We start from the raw sequence: 27416 nt of genomic DNA, 5'->3' as shown, positions 1-27416 counted from the left end.
GGTAAAAACATATAGAAAATGTTAACAAAATGAGTATATATGGTTTATTTAGGGAACATATATGGTTTAATTATAATGTATTATAATAAGCATTTGCTTTTGACAATTCTCTTTAAATTCAACATATATAATTATATACAACTATTAAATTAAATGTTTGGAATTGAACTGTGTTATGCTTGTTCAGAGATTATTTGTATAGCTATCTTAAATACATAGAACACTATTATAACTCCTCTATCTCTCCCTAGTTTTACTAACTCGACCTTGTCCCTCATGCTGGCCCTTACAATACCGGCAAGTAAACCAGAATCTAAGCTGCACTGTTCATGTCCAGATTTATAGTGGTTCTCTCCTCGATCTATGGTTTTTCTATCGTCTAAGAAAAAGGACATAAGATTGGAAATTGATACGGCCATAGCTAACGTTAGTGCTTCTGAGATGGTAAAAGCGCGTTTTTTTCCTGGCGAATTAGCAAATGGTATGCAAACATACAATCAAACATATACAGTGAAAGATAATCTTTCAAGTTTATTTGAGGCACAATGATCAGGCATAATAATCTTAATCACAAATAAAATAATATTAAGGTTTATATAAACTAACAAAATAATAAACGAATAAATAAAACATTAACAAAAGATAAAAAAAAATCTCAGAGAGGCACGCATAAACAAAATTAGTTTCTAACATTTTTTGAAAAACAGAATGGGCAATATTTCTCATGAAAAAGTGGATAAGTGTTCATACCATAGACTGTAAAAAATAGGTTCATACACAGCGCAGATCATAATGAGCAAGCGTGTTTTTTAAAATAAAGTTTGAGGAAGCTTGATGATGACGTTGATCCGAGCCATGGTGTGCTGTAGACCGTTTATAGCCTACCTTTAGCATTTTATATCTGACGGCTTTATTTAGGCTTCAAAATTTATTCATTTTGGATTAACTTGTAAAGATTATCTTGATAGACAAAACGTGTTAGGGTCACAACTCTTTGTTGAACACTAACACATCTTATTTTTTTGCGATTTTCCAAAAGTCTATGGGGAAAATGCATTGCTTTTCGATCGAGGGAACCCATGAGCTGCCCATGCGCCGCTAACTTCCGGGTTGTCCTATAAAATGACGTCATAACTTCGGCACTCTATCAGAGCCCGTCTACGGAGAGCCTTGGCACTCCCTATTCAGCCCCATTGTATTGATTTTGGTTGCAGTTCCATTAGAATTCCACTGGGGGTGATCGCGAGCGAGTGCAGACTGAATGGGAGTCAATGGGGCTATACGGCTAAATGTGTCTCTTTCACCCGATTGCCGTTGAGAAATCTCAGATTTTATTGTAGGCTTTGCAAGTTCAACATGGGTTATAGGTCGAAAGTTGAATGAACGAGTACTTATGTCCTTTCGATTTCTTACAGGTTGAGTTGTTGTTGCCCATAACACGCTAGCATTCTGCTAATGAACGCTGATTGGTCAGTGAAGGACTGATTACGACCAGAGATACCGCTTGATGGCATCGTGGCATCCGAAGCGGGACCAGAAACAAACAAAACAAAAACTCTTCTAGCACGTGTATTTACCTGTGTCAGCTGTGTTGTCGATGCCTCGAGAGAAAAGAAAGTGCAGAGCGCGAACTCACCAGAGTGAGTGAAGGATTGCCGTGAAGCAGTATCTCTGGTCGTACATGTGTGTGACGTCATTGACATTTTAAAAGACTTTTTAAAGCAAATAAGTGACTCTAAAAAATCTAACACCCAGCAATGTGTAATTTCTTTGCATCTCCTTTCGAATACAACATTCAAATTACTAGACAAAAAATTATATCCTGAGAAAAGTGGGTTTTGAGGGGTATTTCGCCATAGACCTCCATTCATTCTGCACTCGCTCGCGAGCGCCCCCGCATGGATAGAGACGTGTTACTGCAACCAAGCCAGAACCCGGAAGTAAGCAGAGAGTGCCAATTCTCTTCCTATTAGACATTCTCTGACTCTATTCAGTTTTTTTTTTTTTTTTGTAGCCCAAAACACACCACCGCGCATGCGCGTCCAGTAGTGTCGGATCTGATCCAGCTACGTCATCGTGCTACAGGCTGCATACTACGATTTGGGATGTATTAATTCTATTTTCGAATACTATTTAGGACGGATATTATGCAAGTTGGGACGCACCAATTTTCTCCTCGTTCCTCTCCTGTGTTACAGGTAGGTAAATGTACAAAAAAGACTTCAGAGCTAGAATTTAGCCATGCAGAAATGTGTTTGGGATATGAGTGGACTGTTTTAGTGTAGTAATTTTCGTTAGGGTCTGTTTCTGATTTTGTTTGTAACGAGTTTGAAACGAGAGGGCAAAGTCCGGCAGAGTAACTGTCTAACTTTGCTGACAACGCACACAATACGTTAGAGAGCAAGTCAGCTCAACACACACACTTTCCCACGTGCATGCACATGAAGATATTTTATGAGCTTGCAATGTTAACGAGTATTACTAATAAAGTGCTCCAACTTCAAATCTCATTTTAAACTGTAACGTTAACCATTCTTGTCTAAACTCATTGAGCAAAAAACATTTTCAACCGATGGTGGGGAACTAACATACAGTGAGCTAACCTGATAAAATACTGTGAATGAAAGTTTGTAAGTATCCTAAAAATAGCTGCTGAAGAGTACCATTGTCTTTAGATTTCATTTTGATAAATAGTGTAAAATACAAGCACGAAGAGTGAACATGCATTTGGTACTTAGAGATTTATTTATTATGGATTTTGTATTGACATGGACACTGAAATTCATTGTAATGTTAAAAAGACACTGAATATGTAATGTGTGAAACATAAAATGACTCTTAACAATAGAGATGTATTTGCTGAAGAAAATTCTTAAATAAATTACTGCAGAGAGCTCGAACCTGACACACTGTCTCCTCGTTCCTCTCCTGTGTTACAGGAGTCAGTCTGTTCACCACCAGTATAAAACAAACTCAGTAACTGATATATTATTATTTTTTATTTTGGGCAAATAGTATATATATATTTGTCAGAGAAGCTCATCCCACTAAAATTTACCATAATTGAAGCCCCTCCCACAGTAATTACATCACCAATGAAGCTCCTCCCACAGTAATTCTCCCTTAGGTGATTATTATGGGGGGGGGGGGGGATTTTTAATTTGAGGGGGGGTTTAGACTTTTTTTTTTTTTTTTAATTACATTTATCTCGCCTAAATGTATGCTTACTCATTGCATTTTTACAATGGGGTCATTTTGTTCTTAAGAATTTACACAACTCAAGGAAGCTTGATTTCAATCTTTGAATTAAATTGAAAAAAGTAGCACAAATAAATACAATAGAATAAAGATACCAATAAAGAGAAATAAAGAGAAAAGTTTTTGCTTAGGTCTAAAACTAGTATTCAGAAATACTACAGAGACTGAATAAAGTAATCAAATGTAAAATAACACTGGGTAGTATTTTAGTCCTGACTAAATTAAATACATAGGCTATTAATCCTGATTCCTTAAAATGAAAGCTATGTTTTGTTGTTTTGACAACCAAATTAATGACAGACACATATGGGTGCTGTCCCTTTAAGAGCTAGTGCACGGATCCTGTTTTCATTATACGGTCACGTGCGATTTATGCTTATTTAAGACATAACCTACTGTGTTTAGAGGATATCACCAAGACCGAAATTGGCATAGTTTTCTTATGTTTTTGACTGTTAAAGCGATATAATCCACGAAAAATAACTTTACCCGCGAGCTGTTTGTGAGGCGGCTTTACTCGTAGGCTATGTGTGCAGAGAATAAAACATCTCTCAGACAGCGCGCAAGTACCGAAGAGTTTAAAATCGCATGAATGTTTAAACTGGTGAGACTTAAGCCGAGTTCAGATTGCACGATTTTCAAAGTAGTCGGGTCACTGTTCTTTTCACACTGCGTGACTATCTGGGGTAACATTCAGTTGCTGGTGTGTTCACACTGCACGATGCATCGGCGACAGGAGGTTTCACACTGCATGACTTTCAGGAGGAAGAATCACCGACAACTTCTGTCTGGTCCGCAAACTACGTTTCGCAACCAAACACACGCGAGAAGTGATAAGGAAATAGCGCAAAATCCCGCGTGCGTAAGACCGCAGTTCTCGCGCGAGACTGAAATTGTTATTAAAAATGATAGCCTGCAAGAAGCTTGCGATCCAAATTGACTGACTTGCAGCGAAAAGGAGAAAAATAAAAACATATTATGTATGAGGAAATGGCTGGGAAGACAAGGGGAGCAGGTGTGTTCTGCAAAGAGAGTTGGGGGTAAATAAATAATTTTGCAATGTGCTGCTGTTGCTGCTGGTCAAGCAAATGTTTGTGCTTTGTTTCTGTTTGATATAATTGTAAATATATCTATTAAAATACTGATATTGTGACCTATAACTCCTCCCCGAACTACCCGCTGCTCTGTATCTTGCTCTCTCATTGGCTGTCGGTCATCGCCGATGTAGTTTTCAGTCAGAACACTTTCACACAGCAGGATTTTGAATCGCCGACAGGTCCAGATATTTAGCATGCCAAATATCTCACGGGCGTCGGCGACTCGTCGGTGATTCTCTCAGATCGCGTCTTTGCTCATTCACACTGCGTGATTGTCACTCGCGTGAACGAGCACCGATTTGCCTGTGATTTCGGGCATTTGTCGGCGATTTCTCAAAACCTGTCGGCGATCCAAAATCGGGGCTAAAATCGTGCAGTCTGAACTCGGCATTAAAAAGACGTGCAAATGGTAAACTTTTAGGGGTGTGACGAGATGCTTACTCCACGAGACGAGAGGAGACACGAGATTGGGTTCACGAGAACGAGACAATAAGACGAGATTTTTAAACAATTTTTAAGAAATCCTCAATGATGAAATATATGAATGGAAAATAGTCTTTTATTCAACTGAAAATAACAAAATGCAAAACAATTTAGGTGCATTTTGAAATCAACTTGTAATGAATGTTATTTTACTTCTATTTTAAAGAATTCTATGCAGTAAAGGACATGCAAACACTGCAAAATGTTTTGCTATAAACTCTACCGTCTGGCTTTTCACAATTTCATATGAGAAATCTAACTCCTTTCCACAAATCGAACATAAAAAAATAAAACAGTATAAATAAAATAAATATTAATAACTGAAATAACACTTTAAGTGCAAACAGTTAGTGTGTATCCATAATCAAAGTAGGCTACTGCTCTCTCAAAACTACAAGTTCAAACAGAAACAATTTTTTTTCTTCAAGCATGAAAAAGAGATAAATTAACTACACAGAACAGCCTAAGATTATGGTCATGTTCTTTTTCAAGAATATAAGCATGTCGGCGATTTCTGGCAGCAGTTGAGACCTTTGGGCAGTAACTAGCTGCACGATATGAGGAAAAGCTGCGATGTGCGATCATTGTTTAATATTGCGATGTAGATATGACTTGAATGTTAGCTATACTGTTCCCATGTCTTAGTGCTTTAATAGGTTCTTTGCGTGATAGGTCAAATGTTTATTACCATGCCTGGTTCAGATTACACTATTTTAGCGCGATTTTGGCACGATCCGTTTCGTGGAGATTCGTGAAGGACACCGTCGGCGTCGGGACGCAAGATTCGATCGTTTCATTTCGTGTGTCATAGTGGGCGACAACCTACGCGTCTGCGATGCTTCAGGACATCACGACAGAAAAGCATGTTTAATTTTAACGGTCCTCCACGACGGGTTGAGTGTGAGCGAGAGTGAGTGAGAGTGCGAGCAACAGTGAGTGTGCGTGTGTTTGCGCGCGTAAATGAGTGAGCGAGCGAGGGACAGTGTGTGTGTGTGCGTGGAGTGTGCGTGTGATTGACCCGGCACACAAATGATTTAAAAGTGGCAGGGGCATCTTCAATACTAATTTCACCCTCACGCTCCATCACGCTGACATCACAACAACTCACGAGACAAAAGGTGTGTTCGACATCGGCTGCGGCTGGATGCAATCGGCGAGAGTAGCCGCGTGCAGGCGGGGAGGAGCTGCAAACGGAGACGTGAAGTCGGACACTTTCTGGTTCCCGTAGTGACCGCTCACGTGGTGTTTGCATACTTTACCACAGCTGCAGTGAAATAAATGCAATATTTGCCAAATAATACACAGATGGGACATTCCTGGTATGCGGTGACATTTTGTCTTAATAAGGTTTGGAAAAAAAAGTACATGATTTTCATGTTTTTAGCATTCTACCAAAATAGTGGCATGTTTAACTATAAGGAATACATATTGGTCAAGCTCAGGGACTCAAAAAATAATAATTATGGGTAGATTGTTCAGACACTGTCCATGAAAATATTCCACCCTGTTAGGGACATATACATAGTTATCACAACATGTTAATAATGTAAATGTTAAACAATAATGAACTTTTCTTGGGTAGTATATGTCCCTTATGCCATCTTATAAAAAATTTTTCTTCTTGAAACAAGCAAAACAATTTTTGATGAATAGTATATGTCTTGTTTATTAAAAACAGGTACTTTTTGTGCCCATTTTTGCAAATAGTATGGTAAATAATAATAAAAAATTTGGCTCAAAAACGTATATTATGCTGTTCGTGCTCCTCGCCTCACAAAATAAGACAGAAGTATACCAAACATTTAACAGTGCTGTCAAATTATTATTTAAAATGACTTGTCTAACAGGGTGGAAAGGAGCATAACAGGGTGGAACGGAATATAACAGGGTGGAACACCAGTGTTAAAAGGTTCAGTGGATGAGCTTTTTGTCATTGTCCTGCATGATTTGCCATCAGTAATGTTTGGAACTGCACCTATATAATACTGTTTCAAAACAATAAAATAAAATTAAAATCCAAATTTCCTTTGGGGGAGGGACACAAAAAATAACTACAACGATCAACTTCACATAATTTCTCGTAGTATTATGAAAATAATCTTTTTTAAACAGTTATTAAATTATATATAGAAAACGATCAAAGAACGATCCCTTTCCATTCGCCCAAGCTGTCAATCAAACGGCACAGCGCGAGCCGCGAATGCTTATCTGGACACTTACCAAACTCGTGATGAAATAATGACACTGTTACACTACACAACGAAGCTCTTACTAGGAGACCTGCGGGAATGATAAAAAATATGTGCAATACCCGCAATCCCGCGCCGAAATTCAAGCCCTGGAACTGGATTGTTTTATTATTTTATAATGTTTCCTGGGGTGCCCTTATAATGTTAGTATGATTTTTACATCAAAAATTGTCATAATTTATAAATAAAAGCCATTTTTCCAAGCCTGATTTCAGGCTCAGATTTGAACGCTCAGTTTTAAGGGGCGTGTCTGCTGTGAGACTGCAGTGCAAACGCCCACTGCTGTGATTGGCTGACATGCTTGCATATGAAATAGCTAGTATTACATGAACTCTCTCGAAAACTTTTACTACGTTTTTACTATTACAGCTATCGAGATTAACAAATCGTGAAACGTAGGCTACCGTTTAAGCATTATATTTAAATCTATTCCATCACATGAAAGGTTGCAGCATGATGAGCACTGAGCAGATGCAGTCTGTTGATCGCGTGAATAAAGATCCTTTCATTGCAAAGCAATTTTTGCACTCTCATAAATGCTTACTCCAAATTACAATGTACACGATGTGAATACACAGCAAGAGCTTCGTTGTGTAGTGTAACAGTGTCATTATTTCATCACGAGTTTGGTAAGTGTCCAGATAAGCATTCGCGGCTCGCGCTGTGCCGTTTGATTGACAGCTTGGGCGAATGGAAAGGGATCGTTCTTTGATCGCTTTCTAAATATAATTTAATAACTGTTTAAAAAAGATTATTTTCATAATACTACGAGAAATTATGTGAAGTTGATCGTTTAGTCACTGATGCATAAACAGTATTGAACGATTTTAAGAGAATCTGAACTTGAATAATTACTCAGAAATCACTGATCGCAGATCAGGCATTAGAATACACATGGTTACTTACATGTTGCTGGCAGAGTGTCTGGAAATTGTGATTGACTGGTTTAATAAAGTTTAACCATGCTGGAATCCGAAGCTTATGCAGACTGTCTTCTTCCACAAACAGGCACTGCACAATATTTAGTAAACAGCATGTTTATTGCTTGGAAGTAGCTCGATCCGGTTTAGCAATCATCATGTCGTCCTATGTTATTTAGCATGTTTGGGTGGTGGGCGGGGCTAAACAGGCCGTGTTGAAGTAGGCGTTGATCTTCTTTTGTGGAGGCGGTGTTTTATCCTCTTTGACGTCATAGTTCCCCACTTTGAAAAATAAGTCGTTTGCTGAGCCTGATGTCTATAAAAGCTTTTATTGGACTAACAAGGTAGTTTTCAGTTCTGAAATTTACAGGATATTATTATAGTATGATGATCTCTTATATGTCAAAAGCTCAAGGAAATTTTGATTTCTCAGTTCATCACCCCTTTAATTATCTGAACGTGCTCCTCCCGAACTTTGTTAATAAAACATAATTTAATATTTAAAAAAAAAAACAGCAAAATGGTAATATTTTATAGTATTTGTCTACTTTAATATCCTTTCACTTCATTTTTTTCTCTTGTATTATTTTGATGAATAATAATATTTTTCTTTCACTTCAGATCTGATGGAAGTGAAGGAGGAGAGAGAAGAACTGAGTGAAGTGAAGGAGGAGAGAGAAGAACTGAGTGAAGTGAAGGAGGAGAGAGAAGAACTGAGTGAAGTGAAGGAGGAGAGTGAAGAACTGAGTGAAGTGAAGGAGGAGAGAGAAGAACTGAGTGAAGTGAAGGAGGAGAGTGAAGAACTGAGTGAAGTGAAGGAGGAGAGTGAAGAACTGAGTGAAGTGAAGGAGGAGAGAGAAGAACTGAGTGAAGTGAAGGAGGATAGTGAAGAACTGAGTGAAGTGAAGGAGGAGAGTGAAGAACTGAGTGAAGTGAAGGAGGAGAGAGAAGAACTGAGTGAAGTGAAGGAGGAGAGTGAAGAACTGAGTGAAGTGGAGGAGGAACATCATGTTCAACCTGGAGAAAAACCTTTGAGTCGCTCAAAGACTAAAAAGACATTTTTTAAGAAAACAAGAGCCAAGAAATCTTTCACTTGCACTCAGTGTGGAAAGAGTCTCACACGCAAACAAAATCTTGTGCGTCACATGAGGATCCACACTGGAGAGAAGCCGTTCACATGTGATCAGTGCGGGAAGAGCTTCACAAAAAAAGAAAACCTTGATGTTCACATGAGGATCCACACCGGAGAGAAGCCGTACGCATGCGATCAATGTGGAAAAACGTTTCATAGAGGATCACACCTGAAGATACACCTGAGAGTTCATACGAAGGAGAAGCCGCATTCATGTTTTGTGTGTGGAAAGAGTTTTTCAGTGTGGCAAACTTTACATAGACATGAGAAAATTCACACTGGTGTGAGAGAGTACATGTGCTTTGAGTGTGAAAAGACCTTTACTACAGCGAGCGATTTAAAAGTGCACCAGAGAATTCACACTGGAGAAAAACCTTACAAGTGTTCACACTGTGACAAGAGATTCAGTCAGCCATCATCTCTGAAAACACATGAGAGGATCCACACTGGAGAAAAACCTTACAAGTGTTCACACTGTGACAAGAGATTCAAACTGTCATCAAATCTGAAAACACATGAGAGGAACCACAGCCAGAGAGATGAACACGTGTGATCAGTGTGGAAAGAGTTTCTCTTTTAAAAGTCACCTGAAACGACACATGAAGATTCATACAGTGGAGAAACCGAATCACCATGATCCATGTGGAGAGAGGTTCCTTCAGTTTTCTTCTTTACTCTCTCAAATGGAAAACAATCACAGTCTGAGATCACAGTAAGTAGTTCATCTTGATGTGCTGAGCATTAAAGTCTCTCCTGTGTAAGTTAGTTTCCTAACAGCCATGATGAGCAACAGGACATCTTGGTGGTTGCTTGCTATCTGTTTATTTATTTTTTTCATATTATGAGATATTAAGTTATAATTATTAGAAAGCATCTCATTATTACATAAAATTTTCATTATGAGAAAGTATCTTATTATTATGTACGGAAGAGGATTAGGGCCAGGCAATAATAAAAAAATAAAACCATCTCGAGATTAAAGTCATTATAATGCGAGATTAAACTCGTTAAATTTCGAGAAAAAAAGTCGAAATACAATCTTGAGAATAAACTCATTAAATATCGAGAATAAAGTCGTTGTGTTGCGAGAAAAAAGTCGAAATGAAATGTATAGAATAACGCATTCGATCAGTGTTCATTGCATAGCCTACTGATATCAACCTCATCGAGGTTTCGTGGTTTCCCAGGGTACCATAAGACGCATTATTAATCGTTGTTGGTTGTGCACGCCTCCATCCACAGAATGTAACGACTGTAACCATCTATACAGCCATTAATGGTAATGCTGTACGGTTTTAATTTATCATAGCTGTCCATATGCCAGAGTGCATTTGGGCCAGTGCAAGTGGCGTCTTCTCAAGCGTCTCCTTCGTCGAAATTCCACACCTTGAGGATCAACAAGTTTAATAATGCGTCTTATGGTATCCTGGGAAACCACGAAACCTCGATGAATTTCATGTTGGACAAAAGCGAGTACTTCGCGCAAATTGGACTGATTTTTTCTTCTAAAAACACCTAGACCTAATGTTCTATTCTTTGTTACTGAAAGAAAGTCAAAAATATAGATTGACTAAGTGATCCAACTCTGCCAGTATGTTATGCAATGAACACTGATCAAATGCGTTATTCTCTACATTTCATTTCGACTTTTTTTCTCGAAATTTAACGAGTTTATTCTCACAATTACTTCGACTTTTTTCTCGAAATTTAACGAGTTTTTTTCTCGAAACACGACTTAATTCTCGAAATTTAATGAGTTTATTCTCAAGATTGTATTTCGAGTTTTTTTCTCGAAATTTGAGTTTTTTTCTCGAAACACAACGACTTTATTCTCGAAATGTAATGAGTTTATTCTCAAGATTGAATTTCGACGAAATTTAACGAGTTTTTTCTCGAAACACAACGACTTTATTCTCAATATATAATGAGTTTATTCTCAAGATTGTATTTCGACTTTTTTTCTCGAAATTTAACAAGTTTAATCTCGCATTATAATGACTTTAATCTCGAGATGGTTTTATTTTTTTATTATTGCCTGGCCCTAATCCTCTTCCGTAATTATGAGACCATTTCTCATTGTGAGATGTTAAGTTGTTATTATGAGAAAGCATCTCGTTATCATGCAATGTTAAGTTATTACGAGAAAGTTTCTAATTATTATGAGATACTAAGTCATAATTATGACAACATTTCTTATTATTAAGACTTACATATTTACATTGTTTGCGCAACTGTGATGGAAAACAGGCTTCCATACTTTGTCCCCAAACATCATGTGACTGAAACAGACGAATGTAATTCAGCTTTCTGTTTCTAACATCTGCTTATTATTAATTAATTTGATCAATTAGTGCTGCAGCCCTAGTAGTAAGTTGGTTTTGATCATTAAAAACAATTGAAGAATCATGCATATTATCATTTTTGGCAGAACTGCCAGAAAGCATCTGGAAGGAGAGGACGGAGAGAACGCCAGTGATCCAGAACCTGCAGAATGAAACATCAAGATACTGAAGAACAAAGAGGTTGGTGTATGTTCTTGATTCCTCATTCATTCCTCATGATGAAGAACATGCTGATGCTCACCAGATTTACATTGTTTCATGACCAAACTAGTGTTTTATAACACAAATCATCTTCATGACATTAAAATAGATCATAATTGTGCACAGCAGTTGTCCACCAGATTTGATGGGATTAAAATGTCTATTGAACTCATCAGTGATCTCGACTTTTGAGCTTCACTTTTCATTTCATGTTTGTCTCTCATTTGAAATCTCATGATTTAATGTTTCTTTTAGACTTGATGGACGTGAACAATGTAACAACTGAGACCAAATCAGACACAATTATTTGGCTTATGTACCATAATAGTCTTCACACTCCACTCTGGAATCTGTGGTCCCATCTTCCCCCAAACAGTGCAAAGAAGGTCTTCTCGTTACCACGATCAGATAAGTTGGTTTTATGGGTGTAAAGGAATGTGACCACGTGCTCGAAAGAGAGAAAGACAATGGGAAGACAGAAACAATCTTTAACACAGACTTTGCTGCATTAATCAGAGACAAACTGATCTAGAAATGAACATGCATCCCAGAAACTGTGTGAAGGATTTTTGACTGTCCTGTGTACTATGTATATACTATGGTATGTATTTTATTATACCACCAATGGTCAATGTAACCTTACCTGTATCGTGTCTCCTATCTAATTAATCCTCATTTAACCCTCTGGGGTCTAAGGTGTTTTTGGGGTCCTTGAGATGTTCTGACATGCCCTGACATTTCTGCTTTTTTCAGTTGCTTATAAACATATTAATGGCAAAGGTGTAAATTCACTCTATATAGCACAAACAGGGCTACCATAATATGTGAGCAGCATACATGTACATGTTTGTATTTTTGAGAGAATAATGTTTATGCATGGTTATTGAAAAAACTAAAAACTAAAGTTTATGAAATAAGGCCACAAAACACATACTAAATATGTGTCAATAAGACTTTTGACTAATGGATGTCGTCGCCTAGAGTTTTTTCTTCTAAAAAACCTAATGAGCCTAATCATTCACATAACACAATACATTGATTTAAATTTTGCAAAACACTTTCTGTTTGGAAAGGCAATATGCGGAGTGGGCGTCAACGATCATGCATATTTAGTGGTTCGCACCTGAGGAGACAATGGGGCCCGCATACTTAATGAGCCATTCATTCAGGTGTGTCACAAGAAAGAATGCAAGAGCAACAGTTGGAAGCATCTAAATATATGTGTATATATATATATATATATATATATATATATATATATATATATATATATATATATATATATATATATATATATATATTTTTTTTTTTTTTTTTTTTTTTTTTTTACAAATTGTGCTTGCAAATTGGCCTATAATATCCAAGGAAAACATGTCTAGTAATTGTGCAGTTAATTCTCATACTGTATTTTCTGTTTTGGAATATTTATCCTCTCCCCAAATTTGTCACTAATAAAACACAATAAAACTTATTTAAAGAAAAGGCTTATATTTATCTTTTAATAGTTTGTTTACATATACCTTGTAAAATATATATTTTTTTTTATTAAAAAAGTTACAATTACAACAACAATTCAAGTGTAATCTTTCTTTGTAAAAACTAAAGTATAAATTTTATCATACATATTTCAAAGTTAAGGATTCATTACTTGAATATAGCCTAGGCTACATTGGAATAAACACTATAACAAATTATTTGATTACTTTATTTTTGACAAAACATACTATATTTAACATATGAGCAAAAATTGGCAAACAAAAGCTTATTTGAGGTGGCAGATATTTTACAGTAAAAATGTACAATCTATCCAAAACTAATCAATGAAATGTCTTTCATATGTCAAAACCGAAAAAAAAAAAAATACAATAGAACAAAAAGACAAATTAAATAAATAGTGCTTTAGATTTTTCAGAAAGATTAACTCATATAACATCAAAATCAAAACAAAAATGGGTCACTGAGCACAAAACCAAGTATCTGCAATGACCATCCCTGTCCCTGACCTGAACCCTGTTGAAGAGGAGAGGACTGAACCGAAGAGAAGCAGCGCCAACATGGATCTGGGAATCTGAAGGATCTGGAGAGATCCTGTAGGGAGGAATGGTCTCTGATCTCTTGTCAGGTGTTCTTCAAACTCATCAGGCATTATAGGAGAAGACTCAGAGCTTTTTTTTTTCTCTGAAAATAGGAGGTTGCAAAATTTATTTAATAAAAGAGGACAAATAATTGTTCCCAACGTGTTTTGGACAAAATTTAATTACTTCAGTGAAAGGTTAGATTTTTACTAGTTTTTAAAAAAAATAAGATTTATTTTTTACATCCATCTTTCATCATATTTACCAAGGGGGCAAATATTCTGACCAGCACTGTGTATACATAATGTGATCATCTGTATGTGTACATATCTCTTTTATAATTATAATTACACAATTACTTTGTTTTAAAAGAAAAGTTGCGGCAATGTACTGTCAGTTTAACTTCAAACTACTTTATAGGCATTAATGTTTAATAATATATAATACACAAAAAATAAACAAGAACTATCACAGAGGAATGAATAAAATAAGTCATATGTAATGTGCCATTAATGTTTACAGTAATTTTGCAATATACACAGTGAAGTAAAGTGCAGCAGAATGTGAAAATAAACTTTAAATAAAATACTATGTGCAAGACTGAATTATTTAGATTTTTCAGTGGATTTATCATTGCGTAAATGTGTATTCTAGTGAGGACTTTAATTTTGAAAAGCAGTCACAGGCAACCTCTTAGTTCAGGAAGCAGGAAGTACTAGTAGTACTGCCATAGACAGTAAAGAGTACTGCAATAGTTCAGCAAAATGTGGTAGCCGTGTGTGACATCTTACCTTTCTTTTCATCTGTTAGACGCGATGTCTGTAAGTATCGACGTTACTAAAAATCTCAATAGAAAATCTAAACACAGCCTCCAACACATGAATTCACATACAGCGGAATAGGGTGCTGATGATCCTGAATGGCTTGCTGTGCGTTCATATACAAAGCCACTCGTTACACACTACGTTACACTCCAAACTACTCGAGCTACAAGCCTCAGTCCATTGACGTGTACTTCATCTCTGACTTATGTCTGCTCAATATCCACCAGCACCACACTATCTACCCCACAGATCTCAAGTGTCATACATGGAACAGAGACTGCTAAATGCTTTACATTGAGCCTATAATGAGCCACATACATGAGACATTAAATCAATACTAATAAATATGAATAGCGTTTTACTCTTGGAACAATAGTGCTTTGTGGTGCTCTTTATTTTTAAAAGTTTTATGATAATTTTCAGTTTCTGCACATATAAAATGTTATTATTTTAATGATCTAATTTTATAGTGATTAATGTAGTTATCATAAGATCAAACTTGATTCATTTGGGCACATTGCATGTTGAAATTAAGTATATTGGTGTTGATTTCCGTATTTCGAATGTACTGTGTAGTGATTAATGTAGTTATTATAAGATCAAACTATATATTTTGATTAATTTGGACATTATGCTGCTGTCATTATTTATCTGTTGATGAAGATGAGTGTCATTAGTGATTGTTTTTGTGTTATTGATGTTTTAGCCATGTCATAGTGTAATAAATAAAAGTATTGTCTTTCAGTGGAGCAGTTTAATAGTCTTTTATCATGTATCCTGACTCAAATAATGTGTTTCTAACAGCAAACACTCAGAATAATAGAGATGATCTGCTGATGATCCTGAATGGCTTGTTGAATGAGTATTGATAGTCTGAGGCTCATCAATATTAACAGATCTGCTGAAAACACTCTTTATTTCATGACAATAGTTCCTGTTTTCACCTCATTTATTATGCTGATGTCTTCAGATCTCCTGTAAATTGACACTTAAAGGTAATTTCATTGGTGTCTGCAGACTGAGGGTATTTGATGGTTACTATATGTATGTGTGTATTCTGTTTATGTTTTACTATATGTCTTTTATGCTTTTAAATGTTTTTTTTTATATTACAGTTTTTTACTACTTTTCTAGATATCTGCCATTATTTTAACGAAGAAACAGAATAATGTTAGAATTAGAAATAAAAATTGCTGTATGATAGACAGACAGAAATTCTCTCTCTCTCTCTCTATTATATATAATTAGGCCTATGTTGTTTCATTTTTACATACAAATGTTACACTGAATGATGATTCAACATTATTTCAACTAAATTCTGACATTTTGTCTCCACAAAAGTTATTTGAACATATACATTACATTTTATACATTACACTTGCATTTTTCTATGTATACAAAATCCCTTTTGTAAATTTAATATCAATCTGACACTAAAATTAAACATCTGGTCTTTGACCCTATTGAAACAAATCAGTAACTGATATTTTTTTAATTTTGGCAGATCAGCTCCTCCCACAGCAATTTCATCATCAGTGAAGCCCCTTTTACAGTAGTCACATGATCAGTGAAGCTCCTCCCACAGTAATTCTCCAATAAATGCTGTAAATTCCCATCAGCTACAAGTGAAGACGAGCATCAGAGCATCAGGAAGAGCTGAAATCTGCAAAGACTGAGTTTATTAAAGAGGACAGTGAGAACATGAGTGATCCAGAACCCTGCAGAATGAAACACACTGAAGATCCTGAAGAACAAAGAGGTTGGTGTTTATTCTTCATTCATTCATGATGCTGAAGAACATTCATGTTAGAAACATTCAAGCACTTCATCACTTTTAGATAAACAGTTAAACTATGAAATGAGTACAGATTTTCAACAAATGTTCAGTAAAGGGAGGTTGGAGAAACTTTCATATTGATTGTCAACATCAAACCAAGTAAAATTGTAGCTCTGTTTTATATTTGGTTCACAAGATTTTGCAACTATGTCACAGAAATGTTGGACATTTCTCAATATAGTTTACACGTTTTTATTATATTTTTCAAGCAATAAACAGTAAACTGTATCAAGTAAATGAAATATCCAGAATGGCTGACAGGGTTGTACGTGTAACTTGAGCAAAATCTTAAGTTGTATTAATCATAAATTATATGAGTTCAACTGTCATAGAGAACATTCTTCTTACAGTAACTTTAGTAACAGGGTTGATGAATACAGTCAATGCTACATCCATCCATCCATCCACTTCTACCGCTTATCCGGGGCCGGGTCGCGGGGGCAGCAGTCTAAGCAGGGATGCCCAGACTTCCCTCTCCCTCGACACTTCCTCCAGCTCTTCCGGGGGGACACCGAGGCGTTCCCAGGCCAGCCGGGAGACATAGTCTCTCCAGCGTGTCCTAGGTCTTCCCCGGGGTCTCCTCCCGGTGGGACATGCCCAGAACGCCTTCCCAGGAAGGCGTCCAGGAGGCATCCGGAAAAGATGCCTGAGCCACCTCAACTGACCCCTCTCGATGTGGAGGAGCAGCGGCTCTACTCTGAGCTCCTCCCGAGTGACCGAGCTTCTCACCCTATCTCTAAGGGAGCGCACAGCCACCCTGCGGAGAAAGCTCATTTCGGCCGCTTGTATCCGGGATCTTGTCCTTTCGGTCATGACCCAAAGCTCATGACCATAGGTGAGAGTAGGAACGTAGATTGACCGGTAAATCGAGAGCTTCGCCTTGCGGCTCAGCTCCTTCTTCACCACGACAGACCGGTACAGCGACCGCATTACTGCAGAAGCTGCACCGATCCGTCTGTCAATCTCCCGTTCCATCCTTCCCTCACTCGTGAACAAGACCCCGAGATACTTGAACTCCTCCACTTGAGGCAGGAACTCTCCACCAACCTGAAGCGGGCAAGCCACCCTTTTCCGACTGAGGACCATGGCCTCGGATTTGGAGGTGCTGATTCTCATCCCAGCCGCTTCACACTCGGCTGCAAACCGTCCCAGTGCATGCTGGAGGTCCTGGTTTGACGAGGCCAACACGACCACATCATCCGCAAAGAGCAGAGATGAAATCGTGTGGTCCCCAAACCTGACCCCCTCCTGCCCCTGGCTGCGCCTAGAAATTCTGTCCATAAAAATTATGAACAGAACCGGCAACAAAGGGCAGCCCTGCTGGAGTCCAACACGCACCGGGAACAAGTTTGACTTACTGCTGGCAATACGAACCAAGCTCCTGCTCCGGTCGTACAGGGACCGGATAGCCCTTAGCAAAGGGCCCCGGACCCCATACTCCCGGAGCACCCTCCACAAGATGCCGCGAGGGACACAGTCGAATGCCTTCTCCAAATCCACAAAACACATGTGGACTGGTTGGGCAAACTCCCATGAACCCTCCAGCACCCTGTAGAGGGTATAGAGCTGGTCCAGTGTTCCACGACCGGGACGAAAACCACACTGTTCCTCCTGAATCCGAGGTTCTACTATCGGCCGTATTCTCCTCTCCAGTACCCTGGCGTAGACTTTCCCAGGGAGGCTGAGAAGTGTGATCCCCCTATAGTTGGAGCACACCCTCCGGTCCCCCTTCTTGAAAAGAGGGACCACCACCCCGGTCTGCCAATCCAGAGGCACTGTCCCCGACCGCCACGCGATGCTGCAGAGGTGTGTCAGCCAAGACAGCCCCACAACATCCAGAGACTTGAGGTACTCAGGGCGGATCTCATCCACCCCCGGTGCCTTGCCACCGATAAGTTTCTTGACTACCTCGGTGACTTCAGCTTGGGTGATGGACGGGTCCGCCTCCGAGCCCTCAGCCTCTGCTTCCTCAATGGAAGACGTGACGGCGGGATTGAGGAGATCCTCGAAGTATTCCTTCCACCGTCCGGTGATATCCCCAGTCGAGGTCAACAGCTGCCCTCCTCCACTGTAAACAGCATTGGTAGGGCACTGCTTCCCCTTCCTGAGGCGCCGGACGGTTTGCCAGAATCTCTTCGAGGCCAGCCGATAGTCCTTCTCCATGGCCTCACCGAACTCCTCCCAGGCCCGAGTTTTTGCCTCCACAACCACCCTGGCTGCAGTCCGCTTGGCCCGTTGGTACCCATCAGCTGCCTCAGGAGTCCCACAAGCCAACCAGGCCTGATAGGACTCCTTCTTCAGCTTGACGACATCCCTTACTTCCGGTATCCACCACCGGGTTCGGGGATTGCCGCCTCGACAGGCACCGGAGACCTTACGGCCACAGCTCCGAGTGGCCGCGTTGACAATGGAGGTGGAGAACATGGTCCACTCGGACTCAATATCTCCAGCCTCCCTCGGGATCCGGTCGAAGCACTGTCATGGGTGGGAGTTGAAGATCTCTCTGACAGGAGATTCGGCCAAACGTTCCCAACAGACCCTCACAGTACGTTTGGGTCTGCCGAGTCTGTCCAGCTTCCTCCCCCGCCATCGGATCCAACTCACCACCAGGTGGTGATCAGTTGACAGCTCCGCCCCTCTCTTCACCCGAGTGTCCAAGACATACGGCCGGAGGTCAGATGAAACGACCACAAAGTCGATCATCGACCTCCGGCCTAGGGTGTCCTGGTGCCATGTGCACTGATGGACACCCTTATGCTTGAACATGGTGTTCATATGGACAAGCTGTAACTAGCACAGAAGTCCAATAACAGAACACCACTCGGGTTCAGATCAGGGGGGCCGTTCCTCCCAATCACGCCCCTCCAGGTGTCACTGTCGCTGCCCACGTGGGCGTTGAAGTCCCCCAGTAGAACGATGAAGTCCCCAGTCGGAGCACTTTCCAGCACCCCTCCTAGAGACTCCAAGAAGGCCAGGTACTCTGCACTGCCGTTCGGCCCGTAGGCACAAACAACAGTGAGAGACCTATCCCCAACCCGAAGGCGCAGGGAAGCGACCCTCTCGTTCACCGGGGTGAACTCCAACACATGGCAGCTGAGCTGGGGGGCTATAAGCAAACCCACACCAGCCCGCCGCCTCACACCATGGGCAACTCCAGAGTGGTGAAGAGTGTGGTTCCAGAGCCCAAGCCGTGCGTAGAGGTGATCCCAACTATCTCTAGTCGGAATCTCTCAACCTCACGCACAATCTCAGGCTCCTTCCCCGCCAGAGAGGTGACGTTCCATGTCCCTAGAGCTAGATTCCGCATCCAGGGATCGGGTTGTCTAGGCCCCCGCCTTCGACTGCCGCCCGATCCACTTAGCACCGGCCCCTTACGGTCCCTCCTGCAGGTGGTGGGTCCACGGGAGGGTGGCCCCACGTCGCTCCTTCGGGCTGAGCCCGGCCGGACCCCATGGGGGAAGGCCCGACCACCAGGCGCTCGCATACGAGCCCCAGCCCCAGGCCTGGCTCCAGGGTGGGGCCCCGGCTGCGCCATACCGGGCGACGTCACGGTCCTCTGTTTTTTTTTGTATCATAAGGGGTTTTGAACCGCTCTTAGACTGACCCGTCGCCTAGGACCTGTTTGCCTTGGGAGACCCTACCAGGGGCATATAGCCCCAGACAACATAGCTCCTAGGGTCATTCGGGTACTCAAACCCCTCCACCATGGTAAGGTGGCAGTTCAAGGAGGGCATTTGCAATAATATCGCGATATGATGAAATGCGATTTTTTTTAACCGCAAAGCTGCTATTACAGTCTGGTCACGTGACACGCGAGAGTAAGTAAACCAGTCTGTATTACCTGAAGATAAAGCATCAGCTTGGCACGCTACACATATAGGCCTGGCTACAGGAAATAACAGTTTATGTTTAGTTTATGTGATATTGTGTTATAGATTCTCTCCAACGATTCTGTATCGATTAAGATAATTTCAGATTTATGTCTGAGCTTAGTTTTAAACACAGATATGTGATGGCGCTACGTGTGCTTTATAAACAACCGTATTCTGCTTGCTTCTAATTCCTCTGTCTCACACACACGCACACGCTACTCCAACATTACGAGAAATAATCTTTAATAAAGTTCGGAAAAGTTGAAGCGAATTAAAGGACATTCGCGGGCTTCATTGCACAAGATATGAGAGTTGCGCGGTCTGCGTGATGTTATTTTTGTAGTGCGCGGTCTCGCCCGCCGGTAATTTACTTACAAATGTTCTACGAAGGCATCATATGTCTTGGAATGCAGTTGGCTTATATATTAAAAATATGAAAATCACAGACAGAAGCTGCTTTCAATTTCAAATACTCATGCGCGCTTTGCGAAGAGCGTTTGAGCATGCGGCTGTGAGCGACTCCTTCCAAGTGGTTAAATGTACTTGCATCTCAAAATGCTTTTATGACACAAAATTAATGTGACAGTCAGTTATATCTTAAGTTATTAAACAGACAGGACAAACCACATCTTATAATTTCAAAAGAGATGAAAATGTTCAGACAGCCTACTCAAATATTGAAAGCACTCTTTGTTTATTGCTTGTAATATTTTTTTTATTTATTTATATTTGTTTTGAAGCTATATTTGTTAAATTATTAACATGTAATTGTATGAACCCCTTACCTGTCAGCCCCCTTTTTTGAGAATGGACATTAAAATGCACTATTTAAGCTTAAATGGTTGTAATTCAAGAATGCTTTGGAGTATAGACCCAAGTTTGGCCTTGTTTTAAAGGGAAAAAATAGCAGAATATTACTGAAGTGACATCAATTAAAAAAAATAAAAAGTATGAAAAAGTTATGGAAGTTTAAATTTATATTAAATCAAATATAATTTAATATTTTTCTTTTATATAAAATCTATATTTTACAAAATATGTTTTACAAAAAATTACTATAAAATCTAAGCCATATATCTATCCAAGTTGTGTTCCAAATTTGAAGTTTAAATCACAAAAATTGAAGTTCCCATGAGATTTTGTTTAGGCGTATTACCAGAAATAGCCACTGGGTGCCATTGAATTCCATTGAATTTAACTGTATGCATTCTACCATAACAAATGAATAAATTTCTGTCCAAATATCACTTCTGTCACAAAATATGGAACCTTGAGACTCAGACCTTTCTGACAATATGTGTTTTGTCAAGATTAGAAAATATTTTGATCATAAATTATGAAACATGACGACGCCCAAAAGGGGAGGAGCCTGATAAAATAATTTAGAGTACCGTTTCTATGGTAACACAATGTCCAATTTCAAAACAGTTTTCACAGGATGAATTATGAGATCATAAGCTTTCAAACGATACCTAATTTATGATAACTACTAAAATATGTGATGTAATAAAAAAAAGGCAATAAAAAGATAATATTATATTTTAGAGGATAATATGTATATTATACTTTTTAGAGGATATTTTGTCTATTTAAATGGAGAAAAATCTATCATAACTCCAGTAAACTATGGAGTGCCGCAGGGATCTTTGTTAGGCCCTCTGTTATTTTCAATATGCTGCCACTTGGAAATATTATAAGGAAACATGGAATTAGTTTCCATTGTTACGCTGATGACACTCAAATCTATATTTCATCACGGCCAGATGAACACACTAAATTATCCAAATTGACAGAGTATGTTAAAGATATAAAAGATTGGATGACGCGCAATTTTTATTTTTTTAAATCCAGACAAGACAGAGGTACTACTTATCGGTTAAAAAAAACGCCCACAAAACCTCTCACAATACAACTTTAACATCGTAGGATGTCCTGTTACTTTATCCTCTACAGTAAAAGACCTGGGTGTTATACTAGACTGCAACCTGTCTTTGGAAGGTCATATTTCATGTTACAAAAACAGTCTTTTTCCCACCTTAGAAACATTGCTAAGCTCAACAAATCCAGTGAACACCAGCTGCCTGATGATGAGCTGTCAATTGGACATGACACAAAGACATTTATCAAAAGTCAAGCTAACTTACCTCTTGTAGCTTTCTTCAGGGATGTAAGGAAATATTTCACTGCAGCTGTTGAGTACATGCGCTCTAAATTCCCCTATGGGGACGAATTGCTGGGTCATGCTGCCGTAGCTGATATAAGAAGACGGCAAACAGCTAAACTCTCCTCACTGACAGGTTCCCCTGCTTCTTGGGAAATGGTGTTACAGTGGATGAAGTGGAGGAGGAGTTTTGTCTCTTCCAGTCCTCCACCTTGAATGATGGTTTTCTTACCAAACGGGCTGATGAAGCTTGGAGAGAATTAGGTGTGATGAAATCAGGAGCGAAGAAACTTTTTGCAAACCTCACTACAGTTATGCTTGGGGTGTGTGTGATTTTTCACAGCAATGCAGAATGTGAAAGGATTTTCAGCTTGGTCACTAAAAACACAATGTCGTGCTAGCCGTGACATGAGCACAGAGATGCTTAGTTCTCTGGTGGCAAGAAAAGTCATGATTGCCTCCAAAGGCAGCATTTGTTAAAAAGAGACTTTCACTGACACACTACTTAAAAAAGCCAAATCTGCAACCTTTAAACCATGCAAAAGTTGAAACTGCATGGGAAATTATATTTTTTGTTGTTGTTTGTTTTTAGCAAACTGATTTTGATATTGATAACTGCTGGTTTTGCACATTTATTTAATGTTTTGATTTATTTATTTGCAAAGAATGTACTCAGTTTACTTTTATTTCTGACAAGATTTTCAGGTGGAAGAAGTTTCCATGGGCTACGCCTCCTGTACAAAAGTTTAAGGATTTAAGGATTAGTACAAAAGGATTAGTGGGTTGTAGTACTCATACAATTTCTTCAAGGTTGGCAGGTATGTAGTCATTAGTCATAACCTCTGACTAATAATCAGACCTATGAGCTTGTGACCGTGAGATCAGCATTATTGGCCGAGGTGAAACTCTAAGTGACACTTGAATCCAAATGAATCAGTCAAATATAATGTAAAGAGTTAAATAGAGTAATCAAATGTCTATTTAAACTATGATATAAATGACTAATAATTAATTGGTGTTCCAACTTGAACTGGAACTTGTGTTTTTGGTTTCCCACGTTTACATGCGAATGAATCGGAGTCATTGGAGTTAAAAGTCTAGTATGACTGGACTGTAATAATTAAATAGTTTTAAGTAAAATAAATTACATTTTACATTAGATATTTGTGTCAATGATCAAATATATTTAATAGTTCTTGCTACAGAAACATGGGATTTGTGTCTATAATGTTTTAAAAAATAATTATCATCAATGTACCTAATTAACGGAAAGTACTTTTTGTTATTACATGAGAGCTCTTATGTCCTTTCACTTCATATTCTTCTCTTTGAATTATTTTTGTTGTACTGAAAAGGAAATAACTTTTTCTCTTTGATTTCAGACCTGATGGAGAGTGAAGAACTGAGCGAAGTGAAGGAGGAGAGTGAAGAACTGAGTGAAGTGAATGAGGAGAGTGAAGAACTGAGCGAAGTGAAGGAGGAGAGTGAAGAACTGAGTGAAGTGGAGGAGGAGAGTGAAGAACTGAGTGAAGTGAAGGAGGAGAGTGAAGAACTGAGTGAAGTGAAGGAGGAGTGTGAAGAACTGAGTGAAGTGAAGGAGGAGAGTGAAGAACTAAGAGAAGTGAAGGAGGAGAGTGAAGAACTGAGTGAAGTGAAGGAGGAACATCATGTCAAACCTGGAGAAAAACCTTTGAGTTGCTCAAAGAATAAAAAGACATTATTAAAGAAAAGAAGAGCCAAGAAATCTTTCACCTGCACTCAGTGTGGAAAGAGTTTCACAACCAAACAAAGTCTTGACTTTCACATGATGATCCACACTGGAGAGAAACCATTCATGTGTGCTCAATGTGGAACGAGATTCTCAAACAAACAATATCTTAAGCTTCACATGAGAGTTCATACAGGAGAGAGACCGATCACATGTGATCAGTGTGGGAAGAGCTTCACACAAAAAAATAACCTTAAGAAACACATGTGGATCCACACTGGAGAAAAGTCATATGCATGCAATCAGTGTGGAAAGAGTTTTACAACCAAAGAAAATCTTGAGATCCACATGAGGATCCACACTGGAGAAAGGCCGTACGCATGTTATCAGTGCGGGAAGAGCTTCACACAAAAAAATAACCTTAATCTTCACATGAGGATCCACACTGGAGAAAAGTCATATGCATGCAATCAGTGTGGAAAGAGTTTTACAACCAAAGAAAATCTTGAGATCCACATGAGGATCCACACTGGAGAAAGGCCGTACGCATGTGACCAGTGTGGAAAAAGTTTCACACACTCATCAAACCTTAATCTTCACATGAGGATCCACACTGGAGAAAAACCTTACATGTGTTCACACTGTGACAAGAGATTCGGTCACTCATCATCTCTGAAAACACATGAGAGGATCCACACTGGAGAGAAGCCGTTCACATGTGATCAATGTGGAAAAACATTTCTCTCTGCATCAAACCTGAAGACACACCTGACAGTCCATACGAAGGAGAAGCCGCATTCATGTTCTGTGTGTGGAAAGAGTTTTTCACTGCGGAGTCATTTACAAAGACATGAGAAAATTCACACTGGTGTGAAAGATTACATGTGCTTTGAGTGTGAGAAGACTTTTATTAGAGCGGAGAGTTTAAAACTGCACCAGAGAATTCACAATGGAGAAAAACCTTACAAGTGTTCACACTGTGACAAGAGATTCAGTCGGTCAACAGATCTGAAAACACATGAGAGGATCCACACTGGAGAAAAACCTTACAAGTGTTCACACTGTGACAAGAGATTCAGTCAGTTAACAGATCTGAAAACACATGAGAGGATCCACACTGGAGAAAAACCTTACAAGTGTTCACACTGTGACAAGAGATTCAGTCAGTTAACAAGTCTGATAACACACGAGAGGATCCACACTGGAGAAAAACCTTACAAGTGTTCACACTGTGACAAGACATTCAGTCGATCATCATCTCTGAAAACACATGAGAGGATCCACACTGGAGAGATGCACACGTGTGATCAGTGTGGAAAGAGTTTCTCTTTTAAAAGTCACCTGAAGAGACACATGAAGATCCACACAGTGGAGAAACCAGATCACCACAGTCTGAGATCACAGTAAGTAGTTCATCTTGATGTGCTGAGCATTAAAGTCTCTCCTGTGTAAGTTAGTTTCCTAACAGCCATGATGAGCAACAGGACATCTTGGTGGTTGCTTGCTATCTGATTCACATTTTCACATCATTATGAGATATTGAGTTAGAATTATAAGACAGTATCTCATTATTATGACAACATTTCTCATTATGAGATGTTAGGTCGTTATTATGAAAAAGCATCTCATTATTATGCAATGTTAAGTTATTATGATAAAGTTTCTAATTATTATAAGATACTAAGTCATAATTATGACAACGTTTCTCATTATTGTGACTTCCATATTTATATTATTTGCGCAACTGTGATGGAAACAGGTTTCCATACTTTGTCCCCCGGACATCATGTGACTAAACAAATGAATATAAATCAGCTTTCTGTTTCTAACATCTGCTTGTTATTAATAATTTCATGAATTAGTTGCAGCCCTAGTTCATTTAAGTTGGTTTTGATCATTAAAAACAATTGAATAAAATGTTTTGTTGCTGTGGCTTCGACAAAACCTGATTATCATGTTATACTGCACGATCTGAAGATCTTGAGTTACAGATGTCACAGTTCGGTCAGTTTTCATGGACTTTTAGTTTGTTTTCTCGGTCACATGTTCACCTTTGTCTTAGTTTTCCCGCCACTCATATGTCGTCGTGGTCATTCATTTGTTCTGCACAGGTGTTTGTCATTTTACCCTCATTTGACTTGTATTTAAGTGGCAGTCTTTTCAGTTCTCATTTCATCAGTGATCTTGACTTTGAGCTTCACTTTTCATTTCACGTTTGTCTCTCATTTGAAATCTCACTTGATTTAATGTTTCTTTCAGACCTGATGGACGTGGAAAAGAAAGAATCAAGTCTGAAGATTCACATGAGAGTTCACACTGGAAAGAAGTGGCTTAGGCTTTCGCTCTGAAATCAAATCAGTTTCTCATTCTTTTCTTTTTTTTGTGATCAAATTTTTATTGAGTTACAGAATATTATTGTACATAAGCGAACAATAAAAATGCACATCATTCTGAACACTTCTCTTTTCTTTTCCCCCCTCCCACATTCCCAAGGCGACCATAACCCCCCACCCCCTCTCCCAGAGATACATTCAGAGTATACATAGTCTAAGAAAAAGTGCAGATCAAAAACCAAATACAATAAATAAAAGTTAGAACATGAGATAAAGGTCTTAAAGATGCTCCTTAATTTTGGAAATGGCATGTAACCATGCTGAAATAGTCCTCTTAGAAGCTCCATGTAGTCTTGCCACTGAGAGCTCCATGTTCGTAATGTCCAAGAAAGAATGCATCCAGTGAGTCCACGCAAGAGAGTGTGGATGTTTCCAGCGCAAGGCAAGCATTTTCTTAGCAGCAGTAAGCCTACAAAAAAATAACTTTTTTTGAGTTAGAGAGAGGGTATAAGAGGAATCATCATTCAGAAGCAAGAGTCTCGGACAGCATGATATCTCCAACTCCAAAATGTCCTTCAGCGTGGTGGTAACCCGTCTCCAAAACTCATTGACTTCAGGGCAATCCCAAAACATGTGCATATATGTCCCTATGCACCCAGTAGAGCACAAGTCACATTTAGGAGAGGTGGAAAGCTTCATTAAGTGACGTTTCCTGGGAGTGAGATACATCCTATGAATCATCTTGAAATGAATCAATTGATGATTAGGATTTTTAGAGACATGTTTGAGGTTAGACCATATTGAGTCCCAACATATGTCAATACTGTCCTCTGAATCAGTCCCATAAATATCCCTGTGCCAAATGTCCACCACAGGTAACCTTTTATAAGAAGCCTCCAGAAATAACAAATACAATGACGAAAC

The 27416-nt window shown here is 39.1% G+C and overlaps 2 protein-coding genes across 4 annotated transcripts; both read left to right on the top strand.

The window, feature by feature from the left end:
- The first annotated feature begins 810 nt into the window (after positions 1–810).
- Positions 811–12886, top strand: LOC311077465 (uncharacterized protein). The gene is made up of 4 exons (XM_084105990.1): positions 811–2198; positions 8629–9851; positions 11568–11661; positions 11938–12886. Exon 2 carries the CDS (start codon positions 8634–8636, stop codon positions 9690–9692), a length of 1059 nt encoding a protein of 352 aa, XP_083962116.1. The 5' UTR covers positions 811–2198; positions 8629–8633; the 3' UTR covers positions 9693–9851; positions 11568–11661; positions 11938–12886.
- Positions 12887–14447: 1561 nt separating this feature from the next.
- LOC311077326 (uncharacterized protein) lies at positions 14448–26614 on the top strand. 3 transcript variants are annotated; one of them, XM_084105704.1, is made up of 5 exons: positions 14449–14578; positions 16086–16340; positions 23149–23269; positions 23834–25562; positions 26419–26614. In XM_084105704.1, the coding sequence occupies exons 4-5, from the start codon at positions 23839–23841 to the stop codon at positions 26492–26494; spliced, it is 1800 nt and encodes a 599-aa protein (XP_083961830.1). In that variant the 5' UTR covers positions 14449–14578; positions 16086–16340; positions 23149–23269; positions 23834–23838; the 3' UTR covers positions 26495–26614. The 3 variants fall into 3 exon arrangements, with proteins under 3 accessions (XP_083961828.1, XP_083961830.1, XP_083961829.1); XM_084105702.1 differs by lacking the exon at positions 23149–23269 and having other exon boundaries at positions 14448–14578; XM_084105703.1 differs by lacking the exon at positions 23149–23269 and having other exon boundaries at positions 14466–14578; positions 16091–16340.
- Positions 26615–27416: the final 802 nt, after the last annotated feature.

This window comes from Abramis brama (genome assembly GCF_963993115.1).
Source record: "Abramis brama genome assembly, chromosome: 1".
In the NCBI taxonomy this organism is placed as follows: Eukaryota; Metazoa; Chordata; class Actinopteri; order Cypriniformes; family Leuciscidae; genus Abramis; species Abramis brama.
The sequence above is the reverse complement of the archived record's forward strand: the minus strand, read 5'-3'. Positions and strand labels throughout refer to the sequence as shown.